This window comes from Pan troglodytes, chromosome 3 (genome assembly GCF_028858775.2).
Source record: "Pan troglodytes isolate AG18354 chromosome 3, NHGRI_mPanTro3-v2.0_pri, whole genome shotgun sequence".
Taxonomy (NCBI): domain Eukaryota; kingdom Metazoa; phylum Chordata; class Mammalia; order Primates; family Hominidae; genus Pan; species Pan troglodytes.
The window spans coordinates 151,120,952-151,148,851 of NC_072401.2; the positions used below are offsets into that span (position 1 = coordinate 151,120,952).

General features: G+C 35.6%; 1 protein-coding gene across 16 annotated transcripts in view; it reads right to left on the bottom strand.

Annotated features, from left to right (window-relative positions):
• Window positions 1–7,703: 7,703 nt before the first annotated feature.
• The window catches only part of IQCM (IQ motif containing M), a 464,883-nt gene continuing 444,686 nt past the window's right edge, over window positions 7,704–27,900 (bottom strand). For 7 of the 16 annotated variants that reach the window (XM_054683885.2, XM_054683883.2, XM_054683886.2 and 4 more), the window contains one exon: window positions 9,954–10,291. In XM_054683885.2, the coding sequence (XP_054539860.1) occupies window positions 10,176–10,291 (116 nt within the window). In that variant the 3' untranslated portion in view covers window positions 9,954–10,175. Of the gene's footprint in view, window positions 8,303–9,619; window positions 10,292–27,900 lie in introns of those variants that run through there. The other 9 variants (XM_054683879.2, XM_054683878.2, XM_054683880.2 and 6 more) reach the window with 5 other exon arrangements.

Below are 27,900 nucleotides of genomic sequence, written 5' to 3' on the forward strand. Positions count from 1 at the left end.
TTTCCCAGGTGAGGTGATGCCCACCCTGCTTTGGCTCACCCTCTGTGGGCTGCACCCACTGTCCATCCAGTCCCAATGAGATGAACCATGTACCTCAGCTGGAAATGCAGAAATCACCCACCTTCTGCATTGATCTCACTGGGAGCTGCAGACTGGAACTGTTCCTATTCGGCCATCTTGCCAGCAAAACCTCAGGTTTGTTTTTAAAATGTTCTCCAGGTTAAGCAATAGCTGTTATTTGTTAACTTTTTTTGGCAGAAAGACACTACACAAATAAGATTACATTAACATAATCAGATCCTATTTAGAGAACAATAATAGATTAAGATACTTCTAATAATACTAATCATTTTCATATGTTTCATGGAATTAAAGAAAAGTTTTTAGGAATTTTATTCTCTTAAAAGTGACATATTTGACACGTTAATGAACACTTGTAAATTTAGTTTAAAAGTTTAACATAGAAAATCAAATTTTTGTTTTTGCAGTGGTAATAGTATAAATTTTGTGAAGAATGGTGTCTTGGTAAAAACAATGTCTTTATAAAATCAAGAAATCTTTAGGGCAGAAATATTCCTAAAATTGGTTGTAGTGCATACATAATTCCTAACTGCATACAAACAAGCTGTAATGTTCTATAACTTGAAATAGAAGCTGGAGTTGTTAAATTTCAAGCCCACATACACATATTTGTAAACAGAGTTAGAATAACTACTACAAAGTTGAGGGCATGAAGATGAGATTGAAAATGCAGCAATACTTCAGCATGGCAATAAGCATTTTCTCTCTTTCTTGCCCATCATCAATCTGAAAAATATTTCAGAAATATTTTTCCTTTAAAGAACTATTGTATAATTCAACTGAAGAGTCCTACAATGATATTGAACCTTTCATGAGTCCTTTAGATTTGGGGTTCATTTTCTTCAGAATCAATATAAAACCCTTAATAAAAATATACAATAAACATCATTGCTAAAAGATTCCACCTTTTAAATATTTTATTAAATCACAATTCTTGGAAACAGAAAGACACTAACATTTATCCCCATAAAAGCAATAGAAGAAGTGAGCAAATGAAACAATAGTAGTTTTAACGGCATGTAAGCTGTAATTCTGAAATTCTGTAATTTCACATTGAAGTATGTTGACTGGTAGAAGCACTATGTTATTGGAGTTCTAATATTTAATTGGACAAATTATGTTCTGGATGCAATGCAACTGACAGTGCCAATGATTTTGCAGGACCTGAAGTTGGTAAAACATTCAACAAATTATATATATATATATATGTGTGTGTGTATATATATATGTGTGTGTGTGTGTGTGTGTGTGTGTGTATATATATATATATATATATATGATATACTTTTTTCATGCAAAAATATTTGTTGAAGAATATACCTTAACAGGACACCAAAAGTGAATATCTCTGAAAACATTTGGGGTGAAATATATATATATATATATATATATACACAAAAAAAATATTTACAATTAAGAATATCTTCACTTAGCAGAATTTGCTCTGAACTTACTGCACATATAAAAATTTTTTTTTTTTGGCTTCTTGGCTAAAAATAATATAATCTAAAGAAAAGATTTAATTAAAGGCGTCACAATTTTAAAATTGTTAGCCATCAAATGCAACTTAGAATAATACTGTACATAATTTTATGAAAAAAATGAAAATGAGACCATATCTGGGAAACATACCAATGACATAGTATTAAAGGGCTACAGGTAAGTAATTCGTGAAATTATGTGATTTAAAAATGGGAATTTATACTGTCAAGGCTCAGAATGTGGTATCTCAAAATACAGCACATTGACAGAAGTCACAGAAGCAAGAAGTTCACTCTGACCTTCCCTCGCCTTTCTGTGTGAAGCCTGGCCATAAAGGACTTCTCTGACCTACCTCTCCTGAAAGTCAGTCAAAAGGTTATCATTCCAGAGGGTTGCTGCCCTGTACCAGGGGAGGGGAGTGCTACAAAGCAAGGCCAAGGAGGATCTGAACAAACAGGCCGTGCTGAGTTCTCCCCAGGTTATTATCATGATTAGATCTTAGCCCCCTTTGTCTAATCATGCTTCCTCACGACCATCCACTTCTTTCCTCAGACTAACGATAAAAATGCAGTCTTCCCTCGGTCTTTAGATCTTCATTTCTGAAGGCTTCCATGTCACATAAAACTTTGATTACATGACTGTGTTATGCTTTCCTCCTGTTAATCTTTCTTTTGTTATAGGGGTGTATGCCATAAACCTTGTGATGGGTGGGGAAAACATATCCCCTTTTCTCCCTTATAATACGAAAAATAATTATTCTGTTTATATAATTGTTAATGTTTAAATATTCAATGAAAACATCTTTCTATATTACATTAAGGCCTATAGATGTATGTTATTTAAAAAAATTGTATTTTTGTAATGTTTTTGGATGTGACTATTGTACAGGTTCACCAATATAATAAAACTAGTTTGTTGAAAAATAAATACATAATTTTAGTTCCTTTTGGTATTCCTTTGACACTCACAATGATCTCAATTTAGATGATATATTTTTGATTAGTCTTTTTATGACCTGTTACTATCTATATATTTTCTAGAAATTGCTGTAGGATAAAAAAAACTAAAGTCTTTTGCTTCTTGATAATACCCTTGCTAGTCTACTCTGCTTTGTAAACTAGTCTAGTTTAAATGATCTTAGTTCAATAAGAATTTCTAGAAAACTTGCACTAGTGTTAGGCATGTGTATAATCATTGTTCTCAGGAATTGTTCTTTTGTTTTTCTGGTGAGTTAAAAATTTTGACGCTTGACTGCAACATGTTGCTTTTTTTCCTGTGTCCTATGGGACCTATGTATGTATGACTCACAGAGGAATTAAAGAGATAAACATGCATGTGCTAAAAAAAAAAAAAAAAAGTAATGCTTCTGAAGCAAAGTGAGACCAGTGCAAGTAAGAAGTGCAACATAGCTTTAATAACAAAAATAAATGGTGCGGACAAATTCACGCTGGCAGAAGGGAAATGAAAGCACTGAAGATGACTGAGTTTTCTGGGAAAACTTTGAAAGTGGCTCTAGGACTGGTTGCCTAGAAAGATCAGCTAAAGTTTCAGCAGACAAGGAGAAAATAAATGGGAGGGAAGGGTTGATGGTATGAACTAAGTCAGGAATATGGCTTTTTTGGGGTGGTCAGCAGTTTGGTCAATAAGGTGGAGATACATTGTAAGCAGCATAGGATATAAGCATGAAGATTTGAACTTCAGCTAAGGGTCTAGACAGTTATAATTGAGAGATTATAGAACAGATTTGAGTACGAGGGCCATACAACGCTAGATGAATTGAAGAATGGGGATATTTATATCTGAGACAATTCTGAGACATATCAAGTAGTCTAGACTTAGAATGACCTGGACTAGCAGAATGAATGCTGGAATGAAAAAAAAAAAGGGACTAATCCAGAAATATTTTGAAAAAAGAGTTGAGAAGAATTGGTAAATTATCTTCTAAAAGAAGCATGAGGTTTTTTAAAAATGTAATTCTTTGTGGCTGTTTAATGCAGAGATTCTGTGCTAGCTAGCCTGGGATCCAAAATTAAACAAGTATTTTCCCTACATAAAACCTGAAATAATATAATGTATTGATGTAATCATGTAGTTACAAGATGCATACTAGGAGGGAAGCTCACTTAAAAAAAGTCATAACAAACACACAAAATAAAATTTATAGATAGGGAGGCTTTTATAATTCTATAATATTAGTAGTCAATCCACATGACATGAAGATTACCAGGATGCCCCTGAAATGGGTTGCACAAGATGTGAGATGTCTAAAGCTCTCATCATTAGTCATACACGATGAGTTGACAGGCCTTGTTAAAATGCAAACAAGGTGATACATGAAGCCATGAGGATTCATTAGCACCTTGAACCAACTTAATTGATCAAATTATCTAACCTATTCTAAAGCACAAGGAAAAGGGAGATGCAAGCAAGAACACCAGAGAGATTTTTCTGTGTATGGGAAGGGAGATTATTGAAGAAGTCAGAAAGAGGCATTCATCACATGGGTTGTGTGTAGTTTCTTTGTGTTGTTGCCCAGTTTGGGCTTGCATTGTAGATCCTTCTTCCTTCTAGTTAATTAATACACACTCACTTTGTCTTCTGGGAAGGTATATAAAATAGGATAAAGAAGATTGAATTGGGAATCAGAAGTCAATGCCAATTCTAGGTCAACCACTAAATTGCTGAATGACTTTACTTACCCTCTTCATCTCAGCTTTTACTTTTGTAAAATGGGGGCCTTAGACTAGATAAGTAATACCTACTCCAGCTACTCCATTCTATAAGACAGTTACTCACATTTTTATCCTCACAGTCTTTTTTTGTTATTGGTATTTTTCTTTTAGTACAGGAGAATTTTATTTTTAAAAAACACTTTTATCAAGAAAATCACCTATTTGAGATCAAAAAGCTGGTGATGTTTTAAAGATGCATGTTTTCAGGCTCTTTTATGGATTAGCCGTGTTTCTTGGTTTACAGTGAAAATCTATAGAACCTACACATGCATAAGACAACATCAGTTTTCATTATAATCATATTTCACTCATTACAAAGTCCCGATATTTCTTCTGTTAGTCATATAATTACATGAGAGACGTTTCTTCCAGAATAACTACATTATCATTGAAATTGTACTAAATTTACTACTAAATTTACAAATATTTTAGTCTTTAATATACATGTTGTCAAAATTCAGAGAGATTAAATTGATAAATATCTTCCTATTGCATCTTTTCATTTTTGTAAATTATAAGCAACTGTCAAGCCTCTGGAGTTTTATAAAATTATCATCCTGCTGGAGAATGGCGTGAACCCGGGAGGCGGAGCTTGCAGTGAGCCAAGATCGCACCACTGCACTCCAGCCTGGATGACAGAGCAAGACTCCGTCTCAAAAATAAATAAATAAATAAATAATCATCCTGCTATCAAATATAAAGTTACATTTCTGATACCTCTGCCTTTTCTTATATAGAGAATCACTTATAGGAATACTATTTAGGATATCAAATATTCTTTCCAGTAAGATGAAGCTGCAGTAATATGCAGAGGAAAAGTGGAACTAGGATTGCTTGGAACAATGTGACATACCAGGATATCTGATATCTGGCATATGCTTATGGAGTACCTCAAAAGTCTTCTTTTTGAAAACTGCACCTTAACTTTTAAATATATTTTTATTAGTAGAGCCTTTATTGACTAGCATTATTTAATAATAAGGGAGGAAAAGATGAAGTGAGGAAAGGAAGGAAAGGAGGGAGGGAGGGAGGGAGGGAGGAAGGAAGGAAGGAAGGAAGGAAGGAAGGAAGGAAGGAAGGAAGGAAAGATAACTCATGAGTCAGGATTCTCAGAGAAGACAGGGTAACACCAGCTGTATTAATCAGAAAGATATTTACTAAGGCACATAGACAACTCAAAATTGTTGCGATTGCAGAAGAAACAGATTGCCAAGAGGTGTTCCATGAATACTCCTTGTATTACCCCATAACTCACTTGCCAAAATCAGGAAACTGAATTAGAAAGCCACCCCACAGCTGCTGACTTCAGAACCTTGCCCCATACCAGGCGGTATACCAGTAGGATGAATGCTCTGTGCTTGCCCTTTATCCCTACATAGCCAAGCTCTAAAGCAAAGTTTTCTGTGGGGGTGAGGAAGGCTGAATAGTGTTTGGTGTAATATTATCATTATTATATTGAAAATACGTGTTCTACAATGTGGAAAATTAGCAAAATATGCAGACTTCTCCAAAAAAATCAGGAGACACGCAAATTTAAAAATATCTAATATGAAATCTGTTTAACGATCCCAAATCTTGGAAGTTTAAGGGTTTATTCCAGAAAGATCTTGCAATCTTGAAGACAGCAGATTTAAACTAGCACATTTGTTCAAAACTGTTAGCAAATCTATTTAGAATTTTGTTTCTTTAAGGTTTCTCTTTTTCCTTCCCCTGACTTGTTTCCAAGTCATAAAAGAGAGGGAAGAGAGAGAATTTTGAATTGTTCAACCTATTAGAATAAAGTTAAGAATTACTTCTGAGGTGTAAGACAGTCATACCTTATCACAGTTTTATTGGCCTTTCTTTTCTTGATTATTTACATAGAAAAATCTGGAGACAATATCATTTTGTGTCCCTCTCCACTGTTCTGGAAGTATTGGTTTCTGATAGCCTATTTCCTAAACTGAAAATTGTTGTTGTTGTTGTTATTTTCATAAGAAAAATTATTCTTATCAGCATATTACTGAAAATTATTTACTTTACATAATTTGTACTTGAGTAACAAAAAACAAAAATAAACAAAAATAAAACCCAGAGTTCTTCATTCCAGAAGGAAAAGTATCTATCAATACTTTTTAAAAAAATATATGTTTTCTTTACATTGATGCTAGCTGTTTTCAGGATTCCTGATGAATTGTGCAAGGGAATTATTATCAAAATCTTGAAGAAACTAGGAAGAAACTAGAAGAAACTAGGAAAGGCTGGATTGTTTGGATATTTTTATAATAAAAATTTTAAACCAGATTTATGACAATCTAAGTGAAGCTATTTGAAATATTTCTTGTTTCCTAAAATAATGAGGAATTAAACTCATTTTCTTTGGCAGAAATTGGCACACTCTCTTCTTTGATACAAAGCTAGACCACATTTCCTAGACTTCTATAATTTAGAGGGAACCAGCTAACAAGTTCTCCCCACTAGAATGTGAGTAGAAGTGATAAGTTCCAAGTTCAGATTGAAGTGGTTAAGAAAGTCAGCTTTCTCCACAATCTCTCTTTTTTGTCTATTGCCTGAGTGCAAAGGCTGCAGTGCTGGCCCTGAAGAATGGAACGGAGGCCAGACGCGGTGGCTCACGCCTGTATCCCAGCACTTTGGGAAGCCAAGGGAGGCAGATCACCTGAGGTCGGGAGTTCGAGACCAGCCCGACCAACATGGAGAAACCCCATCTCTATTAAAAATACAAAATTAACCGGGTGTGGTGGTGCATGCCTGTAATCCCAGCTACTCGGGAGGCTGAGGCAGGAGAATCGCTTGAACATGGGAGGTGGAGGTTGCAGTGAGCCGAGATCACACCATTGAACTCCAGCCTGGGCAATAAGAGTGAAACTCCGTTTGAAAACAAAAAAATGGAACAGAGTCCCTGCCTATTCACACTGGAATGTAAAGTGAGCAATGGGATTATTAGGACTGCTGTTTAACACTTTTAACCTACCCTGACTGATGTACATCTGTGAACACACTGTGCTTTGGGAGAAAGTAGTCAATATAAAAATGTGATCTACATACTCAAGCTGCTTCATATTGGTGCAAAAGTATACTGCCAACTCAAAAGCATTTTACAAATATATTATTATTAATTAAACAATAAAAATATTAATAGTTACACAGAATTCCATGTTTCAACTGTGTTTGTGCTTGGGATGGAAGTTGGGGAAAGGAATGAATAGGAAAGAAAAATCCTCTTAAATTTGAATATTGTGAGAAGTCCATGTTATAGGACCAGAGAAGTTGGGCTTTCAACTATTCTAATAGTTGAATTGATTTAAAAAATTATAGATACATAAGAAGATGTAATACACAAGTCATAAACAATTTAAAAGATGTAACAAACCTGAATCTTGACCTTGCATTGTTTCTGTTTTTTTCCTTAATGCACTTTTATTTAATTTGGCTTAGCTATTTTAAAGATCATATTACTCTAGTCAGAAGCAGTGTTTTAGAATTCAGCTGGGTCACAGGAACTTTCTCACCACTCCATTCTAATTTGCAGTTTTGCTATAATAAAAGCCCTAAATATATTGCTACTGTCTAGATGTTTTATCTGAAACAAGTGTCCTTTGTAGTCTCAGAGGACTCTTCTATTTTATTTCCAGTAAATCAAAGTCTGTGAAGAGCTTCAGTTTTTATTAAGACATACCCTTCACAGTTCAGTGATTGCCAACTGTGGCAAGCCATTGACAGTTCATTTACATATAAGTGATGACTTCCATCAGGTAGTTGGCTCAAAAACACAATGGACATTTAGAGCATATCCAATATTTCTTGTTCTTTGATGAGCACCAAGTGCCAATTTTTATATAGAAACTGACTACTGAAAAGTGAAGGCTTCTTTTCCATGACCTTACACTGTCTTCTACAGCTCTAGAGTGAAATATTGTCACTGAACTTAATGTAGGATCACACCTCTAAAAGACATTCAGTAGCCTTACTTCAACTTGCTAAAAATCAAGGAGTCAAATGTAGAAAACCTGAAACAAGAACAATCACATTTTATTAAATGAAAAGTGAACTTCCACATCCTGTCCCAAACTATCATAATCAGAACAACTTTTATATTTGTATAAAGTAATTGTGATATTATTAATTTTCACTTATAAATATGTTTACTACTTGGAATAGTGATTACACAACACTCATTAAGAAATCTTATATTTAAGTTTGTAAGTGCCTTTCATTATAACTCCATGATTTTGCTCCTAATGTTTTTGGAATAGCAGTGGTTGAAATGTAGGCAAATTTTTATCCTAATTATGTTTTAAAAAAGGAGCAGGCTGATGACTTGTAATCATGCTTATATTCAACTTGCATAATTTTTCCGTTTTTTAAAAAGTTGCGCATTTTCTATTGTTTCAGTATGTAAACAAAAAATACTTTTATCTTTAAAATAAAATTCAATTATCAGTAAGGAGAATATGCATAATTAAATTTCACAGGTAAGCCAAATTCCACATTTCAGCTTTAGCTAGTAATCACTTCCTTGCCCTGCTCAAAGGTTTTTTTGTTACAATTTTCTGGTTAGCGCTTCATCATGATTTTTAGTCCACCTTGAGTTTGGTTTTGGTGAGGCCTGACTTAACATGATTCTTGTAATTGGCTTTTCTAAAGATTTAATAACTTCCATAGATATTCTTATAGTAAACTCAATTGCATAAAAATAACCTGAGAGTTTTTTGTTTGTTTTAAAATCAAAGAGACTATTACAGAAGTAATGGATGCAAAGTAAAAACTGTGAAACAATGGGACACTTGTCATGTAGTTCCCAGCTCTTTTCATATCTAGCCTCTATGCTATGTATAGACTCTATTCCTTCAATTATGGTTCCTCACTTGTTTCTCTAATTCCATTCAAAATAGAGGGATGGATAGATGGATGGATAAAATTAAATTAAAGATTCTTAAGAAAACTTTGCTTCAAATTCTTTCAGCATTGGGGCTGGGTGTGGTGGCTCACATCTGTAATCCCAGCACTTTGGGAGGCTGAGGAGGGCGGATCATTTGGGGTCAGGAGTTCGAAACCAGCCTGGCCAACATGGTGAGACCCTGTCTCTACTAAAAATACAAAAATTAGCTGGGTGTGGTGGCATGCACCTGTAGTCCTGACTACTTGGGAGACTGAGGCAGGAGAATTGCTTGAACCCTGGAGGCGGAGGCTGCAGTGAGCTGAGATTGCACCACTGCACTCTAGCCTGGGTGACAGAGCCAGACTGCATCTCAAAAAAAAAAAAAAAAAATTATTTCAGTGCTAAGGCAAATCAACTCAGGAATACTCAGGAATACTGTATATTGCTTCTCACCTTTTTACTTCAGAGTGAGCAATGAGTAGGGAAAAATAATACCACGACTCTACCAAAAATTAACACAGTTTAAAACAACCATTTCCAAAAACTTTACATAATAAAGGACATTATGGAAAACAAAGAAATTGTTTGACATATGTGATTTCAATGAAACATCACACTGTTACCTTTTTAAAGAACAAAAAAGGTGAATCCAACAGTATTGCATACCAGATTCATGAGTTTTAGAAATAAGAATTTTAAAGTTTCTTTATGGTTGTTATTGGTAATGGAACAACATAAATTATAGTCTAATGAAAGGAGTACTTGACACTATGCAGGTTCACTTCATTATGATAAAAGAGATGTTTTTTATGAAGGAGATCAAATGAATGGTGTTCATCCAAAAATACTAGAAATTATAGATAAACTTGTCAAAGTTCTTTCTATATTCAAAGATTTTTATCCTTTCTTCCTACTCATACAGAATTGATCCACCTCCAATGTTAACTTGTCTCTTTGGGTAGAGAAGTTTAACTATTACAGGTAATAATATGTTGGAAACATCATTCAACTTTACATGACTTATAATGTTGTCTCATTTTCCTTTCTCTTATGGATCTGGCCACCAACTTTCCAACAACCCGGATGTTAGCTCGTTTGAGTGCTGGATGTCCATTTACTATAATACAAAACATACAGTTACATTAATATATTTTCAATTAATATGATAGTAATGTATCATGGTTTTGAAATTCTATAAGTTACAGGAAACTAATTATGGTTGTGTTAGAACATGCAAAAGACTGGACTTGGGCTCATTTCCTTCAGGTGTAGTGTGTTACCTTATATATCATGCCAAGAGATGCAAAGTTACTGTTAGACCAAAGCATTGAGGGAAGGGATGGGTGAAACTGGGTTCCACTAATATACAGAATATAGTCAGCCCTCTGTATCTGTGGGTTCCCTGGTAATGGATTCAAGGAACTGCAGATAAAAACTATTCAGAAAAAGAAATTTCACAAAGTTCTGAAAGGTAAAACTTGAATTTGCTACACAAGTACTATGTTGAATCCACATGAATGAAGAGGTGTGTAGCTACTGTATTAGGTATTATGTGTAAACTAGAGATGATTTAAAGTATGTGGGAAGATGGGTATACATTATATGCAAATACTACCCCATTTTATGTAAAGGACTTAAGCATCTGTGGATTCTCATATTCAAGGGAGATTCTGGAACCAATTTCCTACCAGCACTGAGGGGAAATCGTATTTGAAATAAATTAGATGCAACACGTTTGCTTTTAAGACTAACAGTATTGACTTTTTTTACATTAAAGTGTAATCAGTTCTGATAATGATATTTAAATTAACATAAACCACTATTCATATAGATTGGTTGTATAGATCCATCTTTATGTATAAAATGACTTTGCAATTAAATAAAAGGTATAGATTTACTGTGGCCACCATTATACAAAGAAATAATTTATAGATAGGGTAGTATATCTTTGCTGTTTAGGTCCTATAGTTGTTATTAAACAAAAACATAACCAGCTGCCAAAAACCAGTTAAAATTATAAGAAGAATAATCAACATGGCTAAAAGGAAATTAATGACTTGAGGTGTTATAAGAAACAAAGCATTGTTTCTGGGTTAATGTATCTCCATATTGTTATTTGACAAAGAGCAAGGCCTTATAACAACAAGATTAAATTGGGCCACATTAAAAAAGGACCTGAATAGGCATTTTTCCAAAAAAGATATAAAAATGGACAACAGGTATATGAAAATGCACTCAACATCATTAATCATCAGCGAATGCAAATCAAAACCACAATGAGATATCACCTCGGACCCCTTAGGATGGCTATTATCAAAAAGTCTAGATAACAAATGTTAGCAAGAGTGTGGATAAAAGGAAACACTTATACACTATTGGTGGGAATTTAGATTGGTGTAACCATTCTAGAAAACAGTATGGAGTTTCCTAAAGTAATTAAAAATAGAACTACCCTAAGATCCAGCAATCCCTCTTCTGGGCATATACCCAAAGGAAATGAAATCACCACCTTGTAAAGATTATCTACATGTCCACGTTCACTGCAGCATTATTCACAGTAGCCAACATATGGAAACAACCTTAATATATTTCATTGGACAAATAGATTAAAGAACTGTAGCATATATATACAATGGAATATTATTCAGCCTTAAGAAGAAGGAAATCCTTCCATTTGCCACAACATGAGTGAACTTGAAAGACATTAAGTGAAATAAGCCAGATACAGAAAGAAAAAATATTGCATGATTTCACTTACATGTGGAATCTGAAAAAAAGAGTCAAATATACAGACATAGAGAATCAAATTGGTTACTAGAGGTGGAGGATGGAGAGGAAATGGGGGAAAGTAGCTCAGGGATCACAAAGTAGCAGATGTTTAAGATGAACAGGTCTAGAGATCTAATGCGCAACCTGAGGACCACAGGCAATACAATTGTACCGTATTTGGGATTCCCACTAAAGATTTCAGTTGCTCTTGTGGCAAAAACAAAATAAACGGGAATGATGTGAGATGATGGCTATGTTGCTTCACTATAGTAACTATTTTACTATTTATATGTATCCCATTACATCATGTTGCTTACTTTAAATATACACAATAAAACTTATTTTTTAAAACTGACAAATTAGGCCACAGTAATTGCAAAACAATTATTAGTTTTCATTCCTAGTGAGATCACAGGGAAAGGCAACCACAGATTAGTGTCCTAATCCTAATTTACGACAGTTATACTAGAAAAGCATCAGATATGCATTCTGGTTCTTGAAATGAGATCTCAGGATTAAGTGCTTTCCTATTATGAATTTCTTTGATAATACCAAGCATATATTTCATCAAGCAAGAGATACTTATAATATAATATTACTCAAAGGAGTTAAAATAGAAAGAAAAGTGAAAATAAGGGCCCGAGTTCATGTTCTTATACATTTCTGAGTGAATCCAGGTTTGGTACTCAATCTTAGTTTCCCTACTTTTGAAATTGGGAATAATATATATCTTCTCCAGTTATTGAAAGGACCCAAAACTATATGTTGAAAGATATATTTGTAATAATATTTCATGAATATTAATTCTTCAGTTGTAATGAATGTACCACACTAATGCAACATGTTAATAATAGGAGAATCTATTAATAGGGCTGGGGTGCAGGTGTGAGAGTACATGGGAACACTCTACTTTCCATTCAATATTTCTGTAGACCAATATTTCTGTAAAAGTAGAATAATGATAATACTGAAAGCTTATTAATTTAAAAACAGACATGACTCTGATACTTCATAAGTATTTAAAAAATAGTTGCTGGATTATTATCTACCCTACGATATCATAAAATAAGCTTTTTAAAGAAATTTCACTGGCAATTATAATATTATTATTTCATAAACATTTAAAGAATAATTTCACTTAGGAAGAATACAAATATAAATACACATAATGTATCTTTAATCTTTCAAAGTAAATATTCTTTTTTTAATTTTTTATTATTATACTTTAAGTTTTAGGGTACATGTACACAACGTGCAGGTTTGTTACATATGTATACATGTGCCATGTTGGTGTACTGCACCCATTAACTCATCATTTAGCATTAGGTATATTTCCTAATGCTATCCCTTCCCCCTCCCCCCACCCCACAACAGGCCCCAGTGTGTGATGTTCCCCTTCCTGTGTCCATGTGTTCTCATTGTTCAATTCCCACCTATGACTGAGAACATGCAGTGTTTGGTTTTTTGTCCTTGCGATAGTTTGCTGAGAATGATGGTTTCCAGCTTCATCCATGTACCTACAAAGGACGTGAACTCATCATTTTTTATAGCTGCATAATATTCCATGGTGTATATGTGCCATATTTTCTTAATCTAGTCTATCATTGTTGGACATTTGGGTTGGTTCCAAGTCTGCTATTGTGAATAGTGCCACAATAAACATATGTGTGCATGTGTCTTTATAGCAGCATGATTTATAATCCTTTGGGTATATACCCAGTAATGGGATGGCTGGGTCAAATGGTATTTCCAGTTCTAGATCCCTGAGGAATCACCACACTGACTTCCACAATGGTTGAACTAGTTTACAGTCCCACCAACAGTGTAAAAGTGTTCTTATTTCTCCACATCCTCTCCAGCACCTGTTGTTTCCTGACTTTTTAATGATCGCCATTCTAACTGGTGTGAGATGGTATCTCACTGTGGTTTTGATTTGCATTTCTCTGATGGCCAGTGATGATGAGCATTTCTTCATGTGTTTTTTGGCTGCATAAATGTCTTCTTTTGAGAAGTGTCTGTTCGTATCCTTTGCCCACTTTTTGATGGGGTTGTTTGTTTTTTTTCTTGTAAATTTGTTTGAGTTCATCGTAGATTCTGGATATTAGCCGTTTATCAGATGAGCAGGTTGCAAAAATTTTCTCCCATTCTGTAGGTTGCCTGTTCACTCTGATGGTGCTTTCTTTTGCTGTACAGAAGCTCTTTAGTTTAATTAGATCCCATTTGTCAATTTTGGCTTTTGTTGCCTTTGCTTTTGGTGTTTTAGACATGAAGTCCTTGCCCATGCCTATGTCCTGAATGGTATTGCCTAGGTTTTCTTCTAGTGTTTTTATGGTTTTAGGTCTAACATGTAAGTCTTTAATCCATCTTGAATTAATTTTTGTATAAGATGTAAGGAAGGGATCCAGTTTCAGCTTTCTACATATGGCTAGCCAGTTTTCCCAGCACCATTTATTAAATAGGGAATCCTTTCCCCATTGCTTGTTTTTGTCAGGTTTGTCAAAGATCAGATAGTTGTAGATATGTGGCATTATTTCTGAGTGCTCTGTTCTGTTCCATTGGTCTATATCTCTGTTTTGGTAAGAGTACCATGCTGTTTTGGTTACTGTAGCCTTGTAGTATAGTTTGAAGTCAGGTAGTGTGATGCCTCCAGCTTTGTTCTTTTGGCTTAGGATTGACTTGGCGATGCGGGCTCTTTTTTGGTTCCATATGAACTTTAAAGTAGTTTTTTCCAATTCTGTGAAGAAAGGCATTGGTAGCTTGATGGGGATGGCATTGAATCTATAAATTACCTTAAGCAGTATGGCCATTTTCATCATATTGATTCTTCCTACCCATGAGCATGGAATGTTCTTCCATTTCTTTGTATCCTCTTTTATTTCATTGAGCAGTGGTTTATAGTTCTCCTTGAAGAGGTCCTTCACATCCCTTGTAAGCTGGATTCCTAGGTATTTTATTCTCTTTGAAGCAATTGTGAATGGGAGTTCACTCATGATTTGGCTCTCTGTTTGTCTGTTATTGGTGTGTAAGAATGCTTGTGATTTTTGCACATTGATTTTGTATCCTGAGACTTCGCTGAAGTTGCTTATCAGCTTAAGGAGATTTTGGGCTGAGACGATGGGGTTTTCTAGATATACAATCATGTCATCTGCAAACAGGGACAATTTGACTTCCTCTTTTCCTAATTTAATGCCCTTTATTTCCTTCTCCTGCCTGACTGCTCTGGCCAGAACTTCCAACACTATGTTGAATATGAATGGTGAGAGAGGGCATCCCTGTATTGTGCCAGTTTTCAAGGGAATGCTTCCAGTTTTTGTCCATTCAGTATGATATTGGCTGTGGGTTTGTCATTGATAGCTCTTATTATTTTGAGATACGTCCCATCAATACCTAATTTATTGAGAGTTTTTAGCATGAAGGGTTGTTAAATTTTGTCAAAGGCCTTTTCTGCATCTATTGAGATCATCATGCGGTTTTTGTCTTTGGTTCTGTTTATATGATGGATTACGTTTATTGATTTTCATATGTTGAACCAGCCTTGCATCTCAGGGATGAAGCCCACTTGGTCATGGTGGATAAGCTTTTTGATGCATTGCTGGATACGTTTTGCCAGTATTTTATCGAGGATTTTTGCACCAATGTTCATCAAGGATATTGGTCTAGAATTCTCTTTTATTGTTGTGTCGCTGCCAGGCTTTGGTATCAGGATGATGTTGGCCTCATCAAATGAGTTAGGGAGGATTCCCTCTTCTTCTGTTGATTGGAATAGTTTCAGAAGGAATGGTACCAGCTCGTCCTTGTACCTCTGGTAGAATTCAGCTGTGAATCCATCTGGTCCTGGAATTTTTTTGGTTGGTAAGCTATTAATTATTGCCTCAATTTCAGAGCCTGTTATTGGTCTATTCAGAGATTCAACTTCTTCCTGGTTTAGTTTGGGAGAGTGTATGTGTCGAGGAATTTATCCATTTCTTCTAGATTTTCTAGTTTATTTGCATAGAGATGTTTATAGTATTCTCTGATGGTAGTTTGTATTTCTGTGGGATCGGTGGTGATAACCCCTTTGTGATTTTTTATTGCATCTATTTGATTCTTCTCTCTTTTCTTCTTCATTAGTCTTGCTAGCGGTCTATCAATTTTGTTGATCTTTTCAAAAAACCAGCTCCTGGATTCATTGATTTTTCAAAGGGTTTTTTGTGTCTCTATTTCCTTCAGTTCTGCTCTGATCTTAGTTATTTCTTGCCCTCTGCTAGCTTTTGAATGTGTTTGCTCTTGCTTCTCTAGTTCTTTTAATTGTGATGTTAGGGTGTCGATTTTAGATCTTTCCTGCTTTCTCTTGTGGGCATTTAGCGCTATAAATTTCCCTCTGCACACTGCTTTGAATGTGTCCCATAGATTCTGGTATGTTGTGTCTTTGTTCTTGTTGGTTTCAAAGAACATCTTTATTTCTGCCTTCATTTCGTTATGTACCCAGTAGTCATTCAGGAGCAGGTTGTTCAGTTTCCATGTAGTTGAGCGGTTTTGAGTGAGTTTCTTAATCCTCATTTTTGTCATGTGGCAGAATAGACTCAGAGAGCAGTCCTTTTGATAAAAACAAGTCAAATCCTGGATAATATATTAAATATATTTTAACTTCATTACTAAGCTGGCAAAGAGGGAAGAAAAATGCAAAAGCCAAAAACAAAGTGAAATCAGCAAGCTTAGTAAATATTTGAAATGCCAAGCCATTTTTTTTGGTCGTAGGCTGGGGACAGAGAATAAAGCATAGGATCCACCCAAAAGAGGGAGTGTATCATGAGAGCACAGTGGACAGTATATCATGATATACTCTCATGAGTATATCATGAGACCACAGTGGAGTGCTGTGCTATCAGAGTGAGTGGAAATGAGAAAGAGAGAGAGACACGGGTTGAGGGGTAGGGAGGGTGCAGGAAAGGAGGGAGAGAGGGAAAAGTAAAAAGAAAGAAAAAATGAAAAAACCTAAAGAAGGGGACATCAAGGAAATTTCCCTGTTTCCATAAGCTGGGTAGAGAGATCATAAATAACCCCAAAGCTGGCCCTTGGTTTGGTGTTCCAGTTCATGTCACTTGTGTGATCCAAAAATATCTCAAATAACTTTAATGCTCGTTGGTCCCCAAGAACAAATAAAAAACCTCTCTAGAGGAAAGTTACTTCAACAAAGGCCTTTAAAATATGTCATAAAAGCATATTTTATTAACCCATAGTGTGTTACAATGTATTTTTCAATGCAAAAGCAGTACCTATAATACCGGTATTTTAAAGTTATACAGATAGAAATACATGTAAAATATTAAATACCAAAATATTAATGATGAGTTTAGTTATAATTTAGCCTTATATTTTTTGCTTATCTACATTTTCAATGGAAAATATTATTTATGTAAAAATAGCAATATTAGAGATTTAAGCTTCTAGATTGGAATGCATGGTAGAAAGTAATTTTTATTGTAGATAATTAGGAAATAATCAGAAACAACATTTTTGTTTCTATTTCAACAGTTTAAAGAAGTGGTTTTAAATTGTGGAAATGTTCAAATAATTCATAATATGCTGAATACATGATTTACAGGCTGGATTTTCAGAAATGGGATATTACTTTTTTCTCAAAGGTTCGAAGTATTATTGTGTCCTATATTTTCTTTTAAATTATCTACAAATTTTTATATTCACAAGTCCATGTTATTATTTTTCATGCAAATTCCACAACTTACTCAAGGTTATATATCATTCAACACTATTGGCTACTTCCTGTGAACACTTTAAAATTAATCTTTGTAGAGCAACTTGGAAAGAAAACAAACACAGATAGTTTTGCAAAATAAAATAAGCATTTAGGTCATTGAGTATCTACTGAGTCCTGTTTGTTTAGATTCATGCTAAGTGCTATGGGGTGATATAAAGGGCACTAGCTGAGAGCTTTCTGGGTCTCCATTTCCTAATCAAGAAATAAACAAGAGAGAAAAACACTACAATTATTATATTACTCATAGTCATCTAGTTAAAAAAAAATAAAGTGAAAGCACTACCTAACACAGTATCAGGATCTGCACATCAGATGATTATCATAATCAACATAAAGCAAAATACAGTTCTAGATGGCAATTAATGTATATAAGTATAGTCAGCCTTCTGTACCTCAATTCAACTAACTGTGGATCTAATATATTTGGAAAAATGCAACAAAAATACTATAACAATAAAAAGCAAAAATTTAAAAATGCAGCGCAATATATATTTATATGGTATTTACATTGTATTAGGTATTATAAGTAATCTAGAGAACAATTTAAAGTATCCAAGAGGATAGGTGTATGTCATATGCAAATACTACAACATTTTTTATAAGAAACATGAGCATCTGTGGGTTTTGGCATGCTCAGGAGGTCCTGGAGTCAATTCTCTGTGTATACCAAGGCACTTATAATATGGTTTGGCTGTGTCCCCACCAAAATCTCAACTTGAATTGTAGTTCCCAGAATTCCCAAGTGTTGTGGGAGGGACCCAGGGGGAGGTAACTGAATCATGGGGGCCGATCTTTCCCGTGCTATTCTCATGATATTGAATAAATATCATGAGATCTGATAGGTTTATCAGGGGTTTCTGTTTTGCTTCTTCCTCATTTTCTCTTGCTGCCACCATGTAAGAAGTGCCATTCACCTCCTGCCATGATTCTGAGGCCTGTAAATCCAATTAAACCTCTTTTTCTTCCTAGTCTTGGATATGTCTTTATTAGCAGGGTGAAAACAGACTAACACAATAAATTGGTACCAGCAGAGTGGGGCATTGTTGAAAAGATACCCGAAAATGTGGAAGCAACTTTGGAACTGTGTAACACGCAGAAGTTGGAACAGTTTGGAGGGCTCAGAAGAAGACAGGAAAATGTGGGAAAGTTTGGAACTTCCTGGAAACTTGTTGAATGGCTTTGCCCAAAATGCTGATAGTGATATGGACAATAAGATCCAGGCTGAGGTGGTCTCAGATGGAGATGAGGAAGTTGTTGGGAACTGGAGTAAAGGTGACTCTTGTTACGTTTTAGCAAAGAGACTGGCAGCATTTTGCCCCTGCCCTAGAGATCTGCAGAACTTTGAATTTGAGAAAGATGATTTAGGGTATCCGGTGGAAGAAATTTCTAAGCTGCAAAGCATTCAAGAAGTGACTTGGGTACTGTTAAAGGTATTCAGTTTTATAAGGGAAGCAGAGCATAAAAATTTGGAAAATTTGCAGCCTGAGTATGCAATAGAAAAGAAAACCCCATTTTCTGGGGAAGAAATTCAAGCTGGCTGCAGAAATTTGCATGAGTAGCAAGGACCCTAATGTTAATCCCCAAGACCATTGGGAAAATATCTCCAGGCCATGTCAAAGACCTTCATGGCAGCCCCTCCCATCACAGGCCTGGAGGCCCAGGAGGAAAAAATGGTTTGGTGGGGAGGGCCCAGGGTCCCTGTGCTGTGTGCAGCCTAGGAACTTAATGTCCCAGCCATTCCAGCTGTGGCTGAAAGGGGCCAACATACAGCTCAGGCTGTGGCTTCAGAGGTTGCAAGCCCCAAGCTGTGGCAACTTCCACATGGTGTTGAGCCTGTGGGTGCACATAAGTCAAGAATTGAGGTGTGGGTACCTCCTCCTAGATTTCAGAAAATGTATGGAAATGCCTGGAAGCCCAGACAAAAGTTTGCTGCAGGGGTGGGGCCCTCACGGAGAACCTCTGCAAGGGCAGTGCAGAAGGGAAATGTGGGGTTAGAGCCCCCACACAGAGTCCCTACTGGGGCACAGGAGAGCTGTGAGAAGAGGGCCACCTTACTCCAAATTCCAGAATGCTAAATCCATCAACAGCTTGCACCGTGTGCCTGGAAAAGCTGCAGACACTCAATACCAGCCTGTGAAACCAGCCAGGAGGGAGGCTGTACCCTGTAAAACCACAGGGGTAGAGCTGCCCAAGACCATGGGAACCCACCTCTTGCATCACCATGACCTGGAGGTGAGACCTGGAGTCAAAGGAGATAATTTTGGAGCTTTAAAATTTGACTGCCCCACTGGATTTTGGACTTGCATGGGCCCTGTTACTCCTTTGTTTTGGCCAATTTCTCCCATATGGGATGGTTGTATTTACCCCCATTGTATCTAGGGAGTAACTAGCTTGCTTTTGATTTTACAGGGTCCTAAGCAGAAGGGACTTGCCTTATCTCAGATGAGACTTTGGACTGTGGACTTTTGGGTTAATGCTGAAATGAGTTAAGACTTCAGAGGACTGTTGGGAGGGCATGATTGATTTCTGAAATATGAGGACATGAGATTTGGAGGGGCCAGGTGTGGAATGATATGGTCTGGCTCTGTCCCCACCCAAATATCAACTTGAATTGTATCTCCCAGAATTCCCATGTGTTGTGGGAGGGACCCATGGGGAGGTAATTGAATCATAGGGGCCAGTCTTTCTTGTGCTATTCTTGTGATAGTAAATAAGTCACATGAGATCTGATGGTTATACCAGGGGCTTCTGCTTTTGCTTCTTCCTCATTTTCTCTTGCCACCACCATGTAAGAAGTGCCTTTCACCTCCCACCATGATTCTGAGGCCTCCTCAGCCATGTGGAACTGTAAGTCCAATTAAATCTCTTTTTCTTCCCAGTCTAGGGTATGTCTTTATCAGCAGGCTAAAAACAGACTAATACAACTAATGTTGTTATATTTATATAGCAGAGGTCCAAGCTTGAACATACGTTTTGTGTACTTCAGAATTTCTCAAAGGGATACATCCAGAACACTGGCAGAAGAAATCTTCTAGGGACCTCTGACCAACAAAACTTCTTGGGGAAAAACTTTTAATAAGAGGAGAATGAGCTGAGTATTTCAGTCTTGTTCCAATAAGATAATGGCAGTTGGTAGAGTTGGATGATTTTATGTACTCTGGAATGCCTCTTGCTATTTTGTTTTGACTTTCCACTCTCTTCTTCCTCACCTTTTCATACCATAAGTAGGAAGACTTTGGCCTATGTTTTGTGAGAGGAAGTCCCCAGTGAGAAAATGAAAGTAACTGAAAAGCTATCCTCTTAAACAATGTCCTGGGTTGCTGAGAGCACAGAGCATCAGTGCTCTGGGATCAGGGTAACTAGTGTAGAAATGTCAGGAGAGGGCCTTCTGCCTTCTGCAGGTTGACTTGACTCCTTGTGGAATCACCACAGCATGACCTGGACAGGTGTTAGTGGCAACAGCAGCAGCAAGACACCTTCATCAGGCTTCCTGATCTTCAGAGTGACAGCATCAGACATCACTGCAATGGGGGGCAGACTGAAGTAGGGTGGGTCCAGGAATATGGAATTCCATGTTGCAGTCTAGAATGATGTATTTATAAGAGCATGCAAGATATCCTAGGAGAATTTGTAGAATTTATTGCAATTATTGGGATTGTCTTCATAGACAGCAGAGATTGTGACTATTTTTGTGACTATATATGTATCTACATATATATATGTATGTGGTTATGTAGTTCAGATATTGTTTTGAAATACTAAACATTTGCTTTCCAACCCTCACTGCTCCTAGCTCCTGAGTCTATCATCCAGGCAGGAATAATGGTTTCCTAAAGGGTGACTGGAAACAAATCACCTCATTTCTTAACTTTACCAATTTTGAAACATGGAAAAAATTATAAGTTGCTAAAACATATTGTATTTCTGAGTTTTTAAATAATCAGGTCCTGTTTTAATAATCTGCAAACATGGAAGACATATAGCTATTTAATAAACATAGCTACTTAAATTGAAGTGAATAAATTTCTGGCATTCCATATATTCACTTCCCTCAAGCAGAAAAACCCAAGAACAATGAAGACAAGTGCATTTCAAGAAGGTTTTAAAACATAAAGCATAAACAACACTTTCAAAAGTAATGCTTCTACTGGAATAGTATGACTTTGTTCAGAATCAATAGCATTCTTAGGATCCAAAATATCAGATAGAACCTAAAGAATTTAACACATAGAGACATATGGTAAAGAAGATTATGTAATGCCATAAGAACCCTTTCCAATTTTAAGGAGATAAAAACTGAACTGGAAGACTGGAGAAGGAACAAAATAGAAGAGATTTATGAGATCCTGAGCTCTTGTAAAATGACCAGGCACCCTTTCCCATTGTACCTCACACTGGAGGAATAGAAAAAGAGAAATCTCAACGATAAAAGTCACATATTGTTTTGGGGAAAATCAGGAGTGCAGGGGTTTTATTGAAGGGGGCTATAGCAATAGCTCTGGGCACTGTCTAGATGATGTTTCTGCAGCCTTACAGAACATATCACAGCTCAAGGTGGTATAAGGAGAGCTACTGATACTGCTGAGTTTCCCAAGGGGTATGGGAATCTGAGAAGGCTGGCTGACCGGAAAAGATCTAAGGTCAGGATAAGAAGAGGACAGAGTATATTCATTCAGTTACTGGAATTATAGCAGATATTAAGAATGAATGCCAACTAATGGCTCCTAAGGTCCAGGTGGCATGATTTATGCCACAGAGGAGGCCAGCAAGGAGACAAGATTGCACTGAGGATGTCTGTACCAGATGAAAGGAAATGAGAGAGCAGGCCTATTATAAATGGGTACCCAGTCACAGAGTAAGAAAGAATAGAGAATTAAATTAGATGGCATATATAAATAACAAGAACATCATGAAAAGTCAAAATGTAGCTTATAGAATATTGAAGTAAAAGAAGTCAGTCTGATTACCTACAGAAAAATATTTTCTACATGATATACTTGAGTTTGAAACTCTATACACTGTGCAACCTGGAAATATAAGGTTCATTAAAAGTGATTTCAACTCAGTCAAGGGCAAGGGGTGGAAAGGAGCTAACCTAAGTAACTCTGGAAATCAGTGTTTTGATTGGAAACTGGAGGCTAAAGACAAAATGCACATGGATACAGATGGATTATATATATATATATATAAAATTATAGATATGTTTACAAATATAGGTTCATATTCATAAATATATTTCCTAATTCTACCCTCTGAGAGGGCCTGGAAATAGTGACACTTCAGTAGCAATGAGCACATCCAGTTTCTAAATACTATTTTCCAAGTAAAGGAAACATGATTCCTTGGATAAATAGATGATTCCAGGGCTGGGATAGCAGCAATACAAGATGTGCCTGCAGAATTGTGTAGTGACAGCAAGTAAGGAAATGCACAAAAGACAAAAAGATGGGGACATGTCAAAGAGACACAGGAGCCAACCTGAAACAGCTCCCAATCTCTAAATCTGGAAAAAACTGAGCAACAACAATAACAAAATAATACAGTATTAGATTAGAATTCAAACTATAAAAGAAATATACATAAATATTTACTAGTATAATCAGTAAATAAATGGTGAAGAAAATTTTAGTACAAAAGAATTCTTAATAAGCTTTATAGATACCTCCACATCCAGAAGAAAACTTTAATTCCTGTCCCCTACCCCCATCCTTTGAGTGTGAGCTAGACTTAGTTATGTACTTTCATAAAACAGAACATGTAAAGGGAAGGGGTAGCTTTATAATGAAGAAATCTGACAAACACTACTTTGGACAGGTAATCAAGATTAATATCACCAGTGATAAGTCATATTGATAGCATGTTCCCACTGATATGATGAGGACACTTCACCTCTGTGATATTCTTTCCAAAAATTTGTAATCCCAATCTAAGCTTAAAAAAAATCAGACAAATCCAAATTGAGGGACATTCTACAAAATACCCAATCGGTAATCCTCAAAACTGTCAAGGTCATGAATACAAGGAAATAATGAGAAACTGTCAAAGCCAAGATGAGCCTAATAAGACATGACAAGTAAACACACTGTGGAATTTAGAATTAGATGCTGGAATGGAAAAAGGCCATTAGTGGGAAAGCCAGTGAAATCCAAATAAAGTTCAGAGTTTGGTTAATTATAAGGTACAAATGTTAGTTTCTTAGTTTTCACAATTGTACCACAGTTATCTCATAGATGTTAATAGGAGAAGTAGGGGAGGGAATTCTGTATTATCTTTGTAAGTCTTCTATAAATCTAAAATTATTTCAAACTGAAAAGTTCATTTAAAAAGTGGTACCAACTTTTTTACTATATAGGAGGGCTATCACCAGTAACCCAAACATTAAAGCAAAATAACAGAAATACAAAAGAAAATATCATAGCTCTAATAAAAGAGTACCGACAGTATAGTGGCTAGATGCTAGACTTTTTAGACTGGCTTGTGAAAACCTAGGGTACAGTTTTCAACAAATTTTAGAAACATAATGGCAAAATATACTACTTATGGCTTTTAGAAAGAAAGAACCCTATTTCAATCCTCTTTCCCAGCTAAATCGGTCTACTCCTCCATGATCCTACCTCCAAAACTTCCCATTTCTCTTTTCATTGAATGCTTTCATCCTGCTTGCTCCATTGCCTGTTTCTTGGCTATCCTTCAATAGGAGGTTCAAGTTCATGTCTGTTTGATGAATTCCCAGACATTAGTAACAACTTTGTCTCCTAAATTCTATAATCTTTTTACTCTATGTCAATGTTTACCACTTTTAATACTATATTTTTCATTGTCCTCAAAAAGAGAGTGGAAAGTCCATTAGCTTAGAAAATACATAACAGCATGAAGAACTACACCAAGCCAAATAAACAAACAGAAGAAGCTACAAGAAGATTTAGGGGATGTGTTGATATCTACAACTTACTCTAAAATGCATTAAAAAAAAGATATGGTTTGATGGGTGAATGGCAGAATGGATGTGTTCCTCAATAAGTTCTTTCAAATTTCCTGTATGTATAAAAATTTTCACAATAAAATGCTGGGGAAAAATACAGGAAGTTCAAAAATATTTGAAATAATTGCATATTTTGTCAATTGCAAAACAGGATTTGAAAAACTAATAATGACAAACAATGAGAAAAACTAATAAAACTAACAATGAGAATAATAACTGCCATTTAATGTATTTAATTCTGTGCAAGGCACTGTGCTGAGTGCTGTACTTATATTATCTCAATTTTTCTGTTTACCAATACCTGATGCTGTCATTATTATTATGAGAAACTAAGACTCCTATTAGTAACATGTTTCACTGAGCTATAGATAAGTCTTGATCCACATATGATTTCAGAAATGTTTACAACTCATTGGAAACCATAGCACTATTTATAGCACTCATTTTTTAAGGACTTCCATGCTACATTATATTGTTGTGTGCTTTATTATATGTATGCCCTGTATACAAACAAAACACCAGTAATTCACTTCAAAACAGAGGTAATTCACTTCCCTATATCATTACACTAAACTCTAGGAGAGTATCTTATAGATAAATGAGTGTTTAGTAAATATTTGATAATGCTTATTCTTGTTTTACAGAAATTATAACATACTATTCACATTTTGACTTATTTACTCAAGAGGAATCTCTTGAAATCTATCCAAGCCAACTCGTGTATCTCTAATTCATTAAGTAGTACATAGTATTCTATTATATGAATGGGCCATAATATTCCTCTACTGATTAACATTTTCTTTGGTGCCCAGTTTTATCAACTAAAAATAATGCTACAATAAGCACACTTATTTATTCAGTATGCTCTTATTTCCAGCAATAAGATTTCCAACATGAAGTGCAGAGTCAAAAGTATATATCATATTAATTTGAATAGATATTGCTAAGTTGCTATCTAAAACTCTATGAAAGTCATATTTCTACCAGCAATGTGGAACAGTGCATCTTTGCTTAGGTCTCAGCCAGCAAAAGAAGTTATTGCTTTATTTTGCTTTGTTTTAATTTTGGCCAATCTAAAAGCTGTTAATCTCACTGTGTTTTTTCACCTATTAGTGATTTTGAGCATCTTTGCCTATATTTGATAGCTGCTGCATTTTTGTTTTGCGAATGGTTCCTCAATATCTTTTACCTATTTTGCTATTAGATTGTCCCCTTGTTCTCTATTTTAAGTAGCTCATTGTATCAAACCTCTGCCTTCTAAAGTGCAATTCCCCTTCAAATTATATTTATAGATTTGTTTATATTATTTTTCACATAAAAGTTTTGAAATTTATATAAAACAAGGTCATTTGTCTTCTCTTTTATATTCTTTATTAAGAATACCTTTCCTGTTCCTAAATTGAATATGCAGCTCTCTAGATTGGCTTCCAGAGTTTTTAATTAATTAAATAATTAATTGTTTTGGACTTGTTGAATTTTATCAATTACTTCTTTTAGTATTTAGAGGTAATATTATATAATCATCCTTCTTAGAAGTATTGATGTTATAAACTATGAGAACAGAATTATTAATATGGTATCATTCTGAAATAGAATGTATTTGGCCTTAGTATATCCTTCAATAGATGGCTGGACAACTTAACTTTTCTCCACATACTCAGTACTCATGACTGCTAAGGCAAAGAATACTCAACCATTTCCACCTTGTTAGAAACCTTTGGATCCTTCAGGTTCAATGATAACAAATCCATTTTCAGTTAATTGCTCTGCATCCAGGTTTATATAAAAATTAGCCGGGGCTGTTTCTATTACCTGGATCTCATTCTCTGCCAGTAGCTAAGAGGTGAGGCTTCCAAGAAGCAAGGACACGAGAGATGAAAATACAAGATCAATTTTAGGGCTTTGAATTTGAAATTCTTCATCATATTTCTTTTTTTGAGGCTTTAAGGGGAATGATTGGAAAATACAGGGTAATAAATGTTAAAGACACTAGAGTCAATGTGAAAGGCACAAATATATATATATATATATATATATATATATATATGTATGTATATATATATATATTTTTTTTTTTTGAGATGGAGTCTCGCTCTGTCACCCAGGCTGGAGTGCAATGGCACGATCTCAGCTCACTGTGACGTCTACCTCATGAGTTCAAGCGATTCTCCCGCTTCAGCCTCCCGAGTAGCTGGGATTATAGGCACCTGCCATCATGCCTGTCTAATTTTTGTATTTTTGTAGAGATGGGCTTTCACCATGTTGACCAGGCCAGTCTTGAACTCCTGACTTCAGGTGATCCTCCTGTCTTGGCCTCCCAAATTGCTGGGATTATAGGCATGAGCCACCACACCTGGCTGGCACAAATACATTTCTCTGAGCTGACCTAGATCCTAATATTCCAAACAAATATATGAGATTAACATAAGGAAGAGGCCCATCTAAAAAAGACATTTTTAAAACCTAAAAAAAAATGTGTACAAATGCATTTTACCCCAAATGTTCTACATAACTTGGTATATTCCTTAACCTTCATTTGTTTTACAGCTTGTCATAAAAGTGGTATAGCATTACTGTGATGATCTACCAGAAAATTCACAAGCAAGTGCTTAATTATTCACTTTATTTTAACTATGTTAGGAAAACAGCAGTGAAGATTTGAATTGCCAAATCGCCTGAGAAGAAATAATCATAAGAAAATTAAACAAGTGTTCTGATATATGTGCACAATGAGAAAGAGCAAAGAAGGTTCAAACCATCTGTGCTTATAATCTTTTGGGTTCTAATTGAAATCCAAATTATCTTAATGGGATTTAGATAGCAACATTTAACAGACAAACTTTGCAAAGCAATATCTCACCAGAAAGTGATAAAAATCTTGCAATAATTTTAAAAATATTTATTTATTCTTATTTAATTTATTAATTTAGGAGACAAGGTCTCACTCAGTCACTCAGGTTGGAGTGCAGTGGTGCAATTACGGCTCACTGCAGCCTCAGTCTCCTGGGTTCGAAAGATCTTCCCACTTTAGCCTCCCAGGTAGCTGGGACTACAGGCTGGGGCCACCACGTCTGGCAATTTCTTTATTTTTGTAGAGAGGGGGTTTCCCTATGTTGCCCAGGCTGGTCTCAAGCTCCTGCCCTGAGGCAATCTTCCTGTGTCAGCCTCCCGAAGTGTTGGGATCATAGGCTTGAGCCGCCACATCCCACCTGTTGTA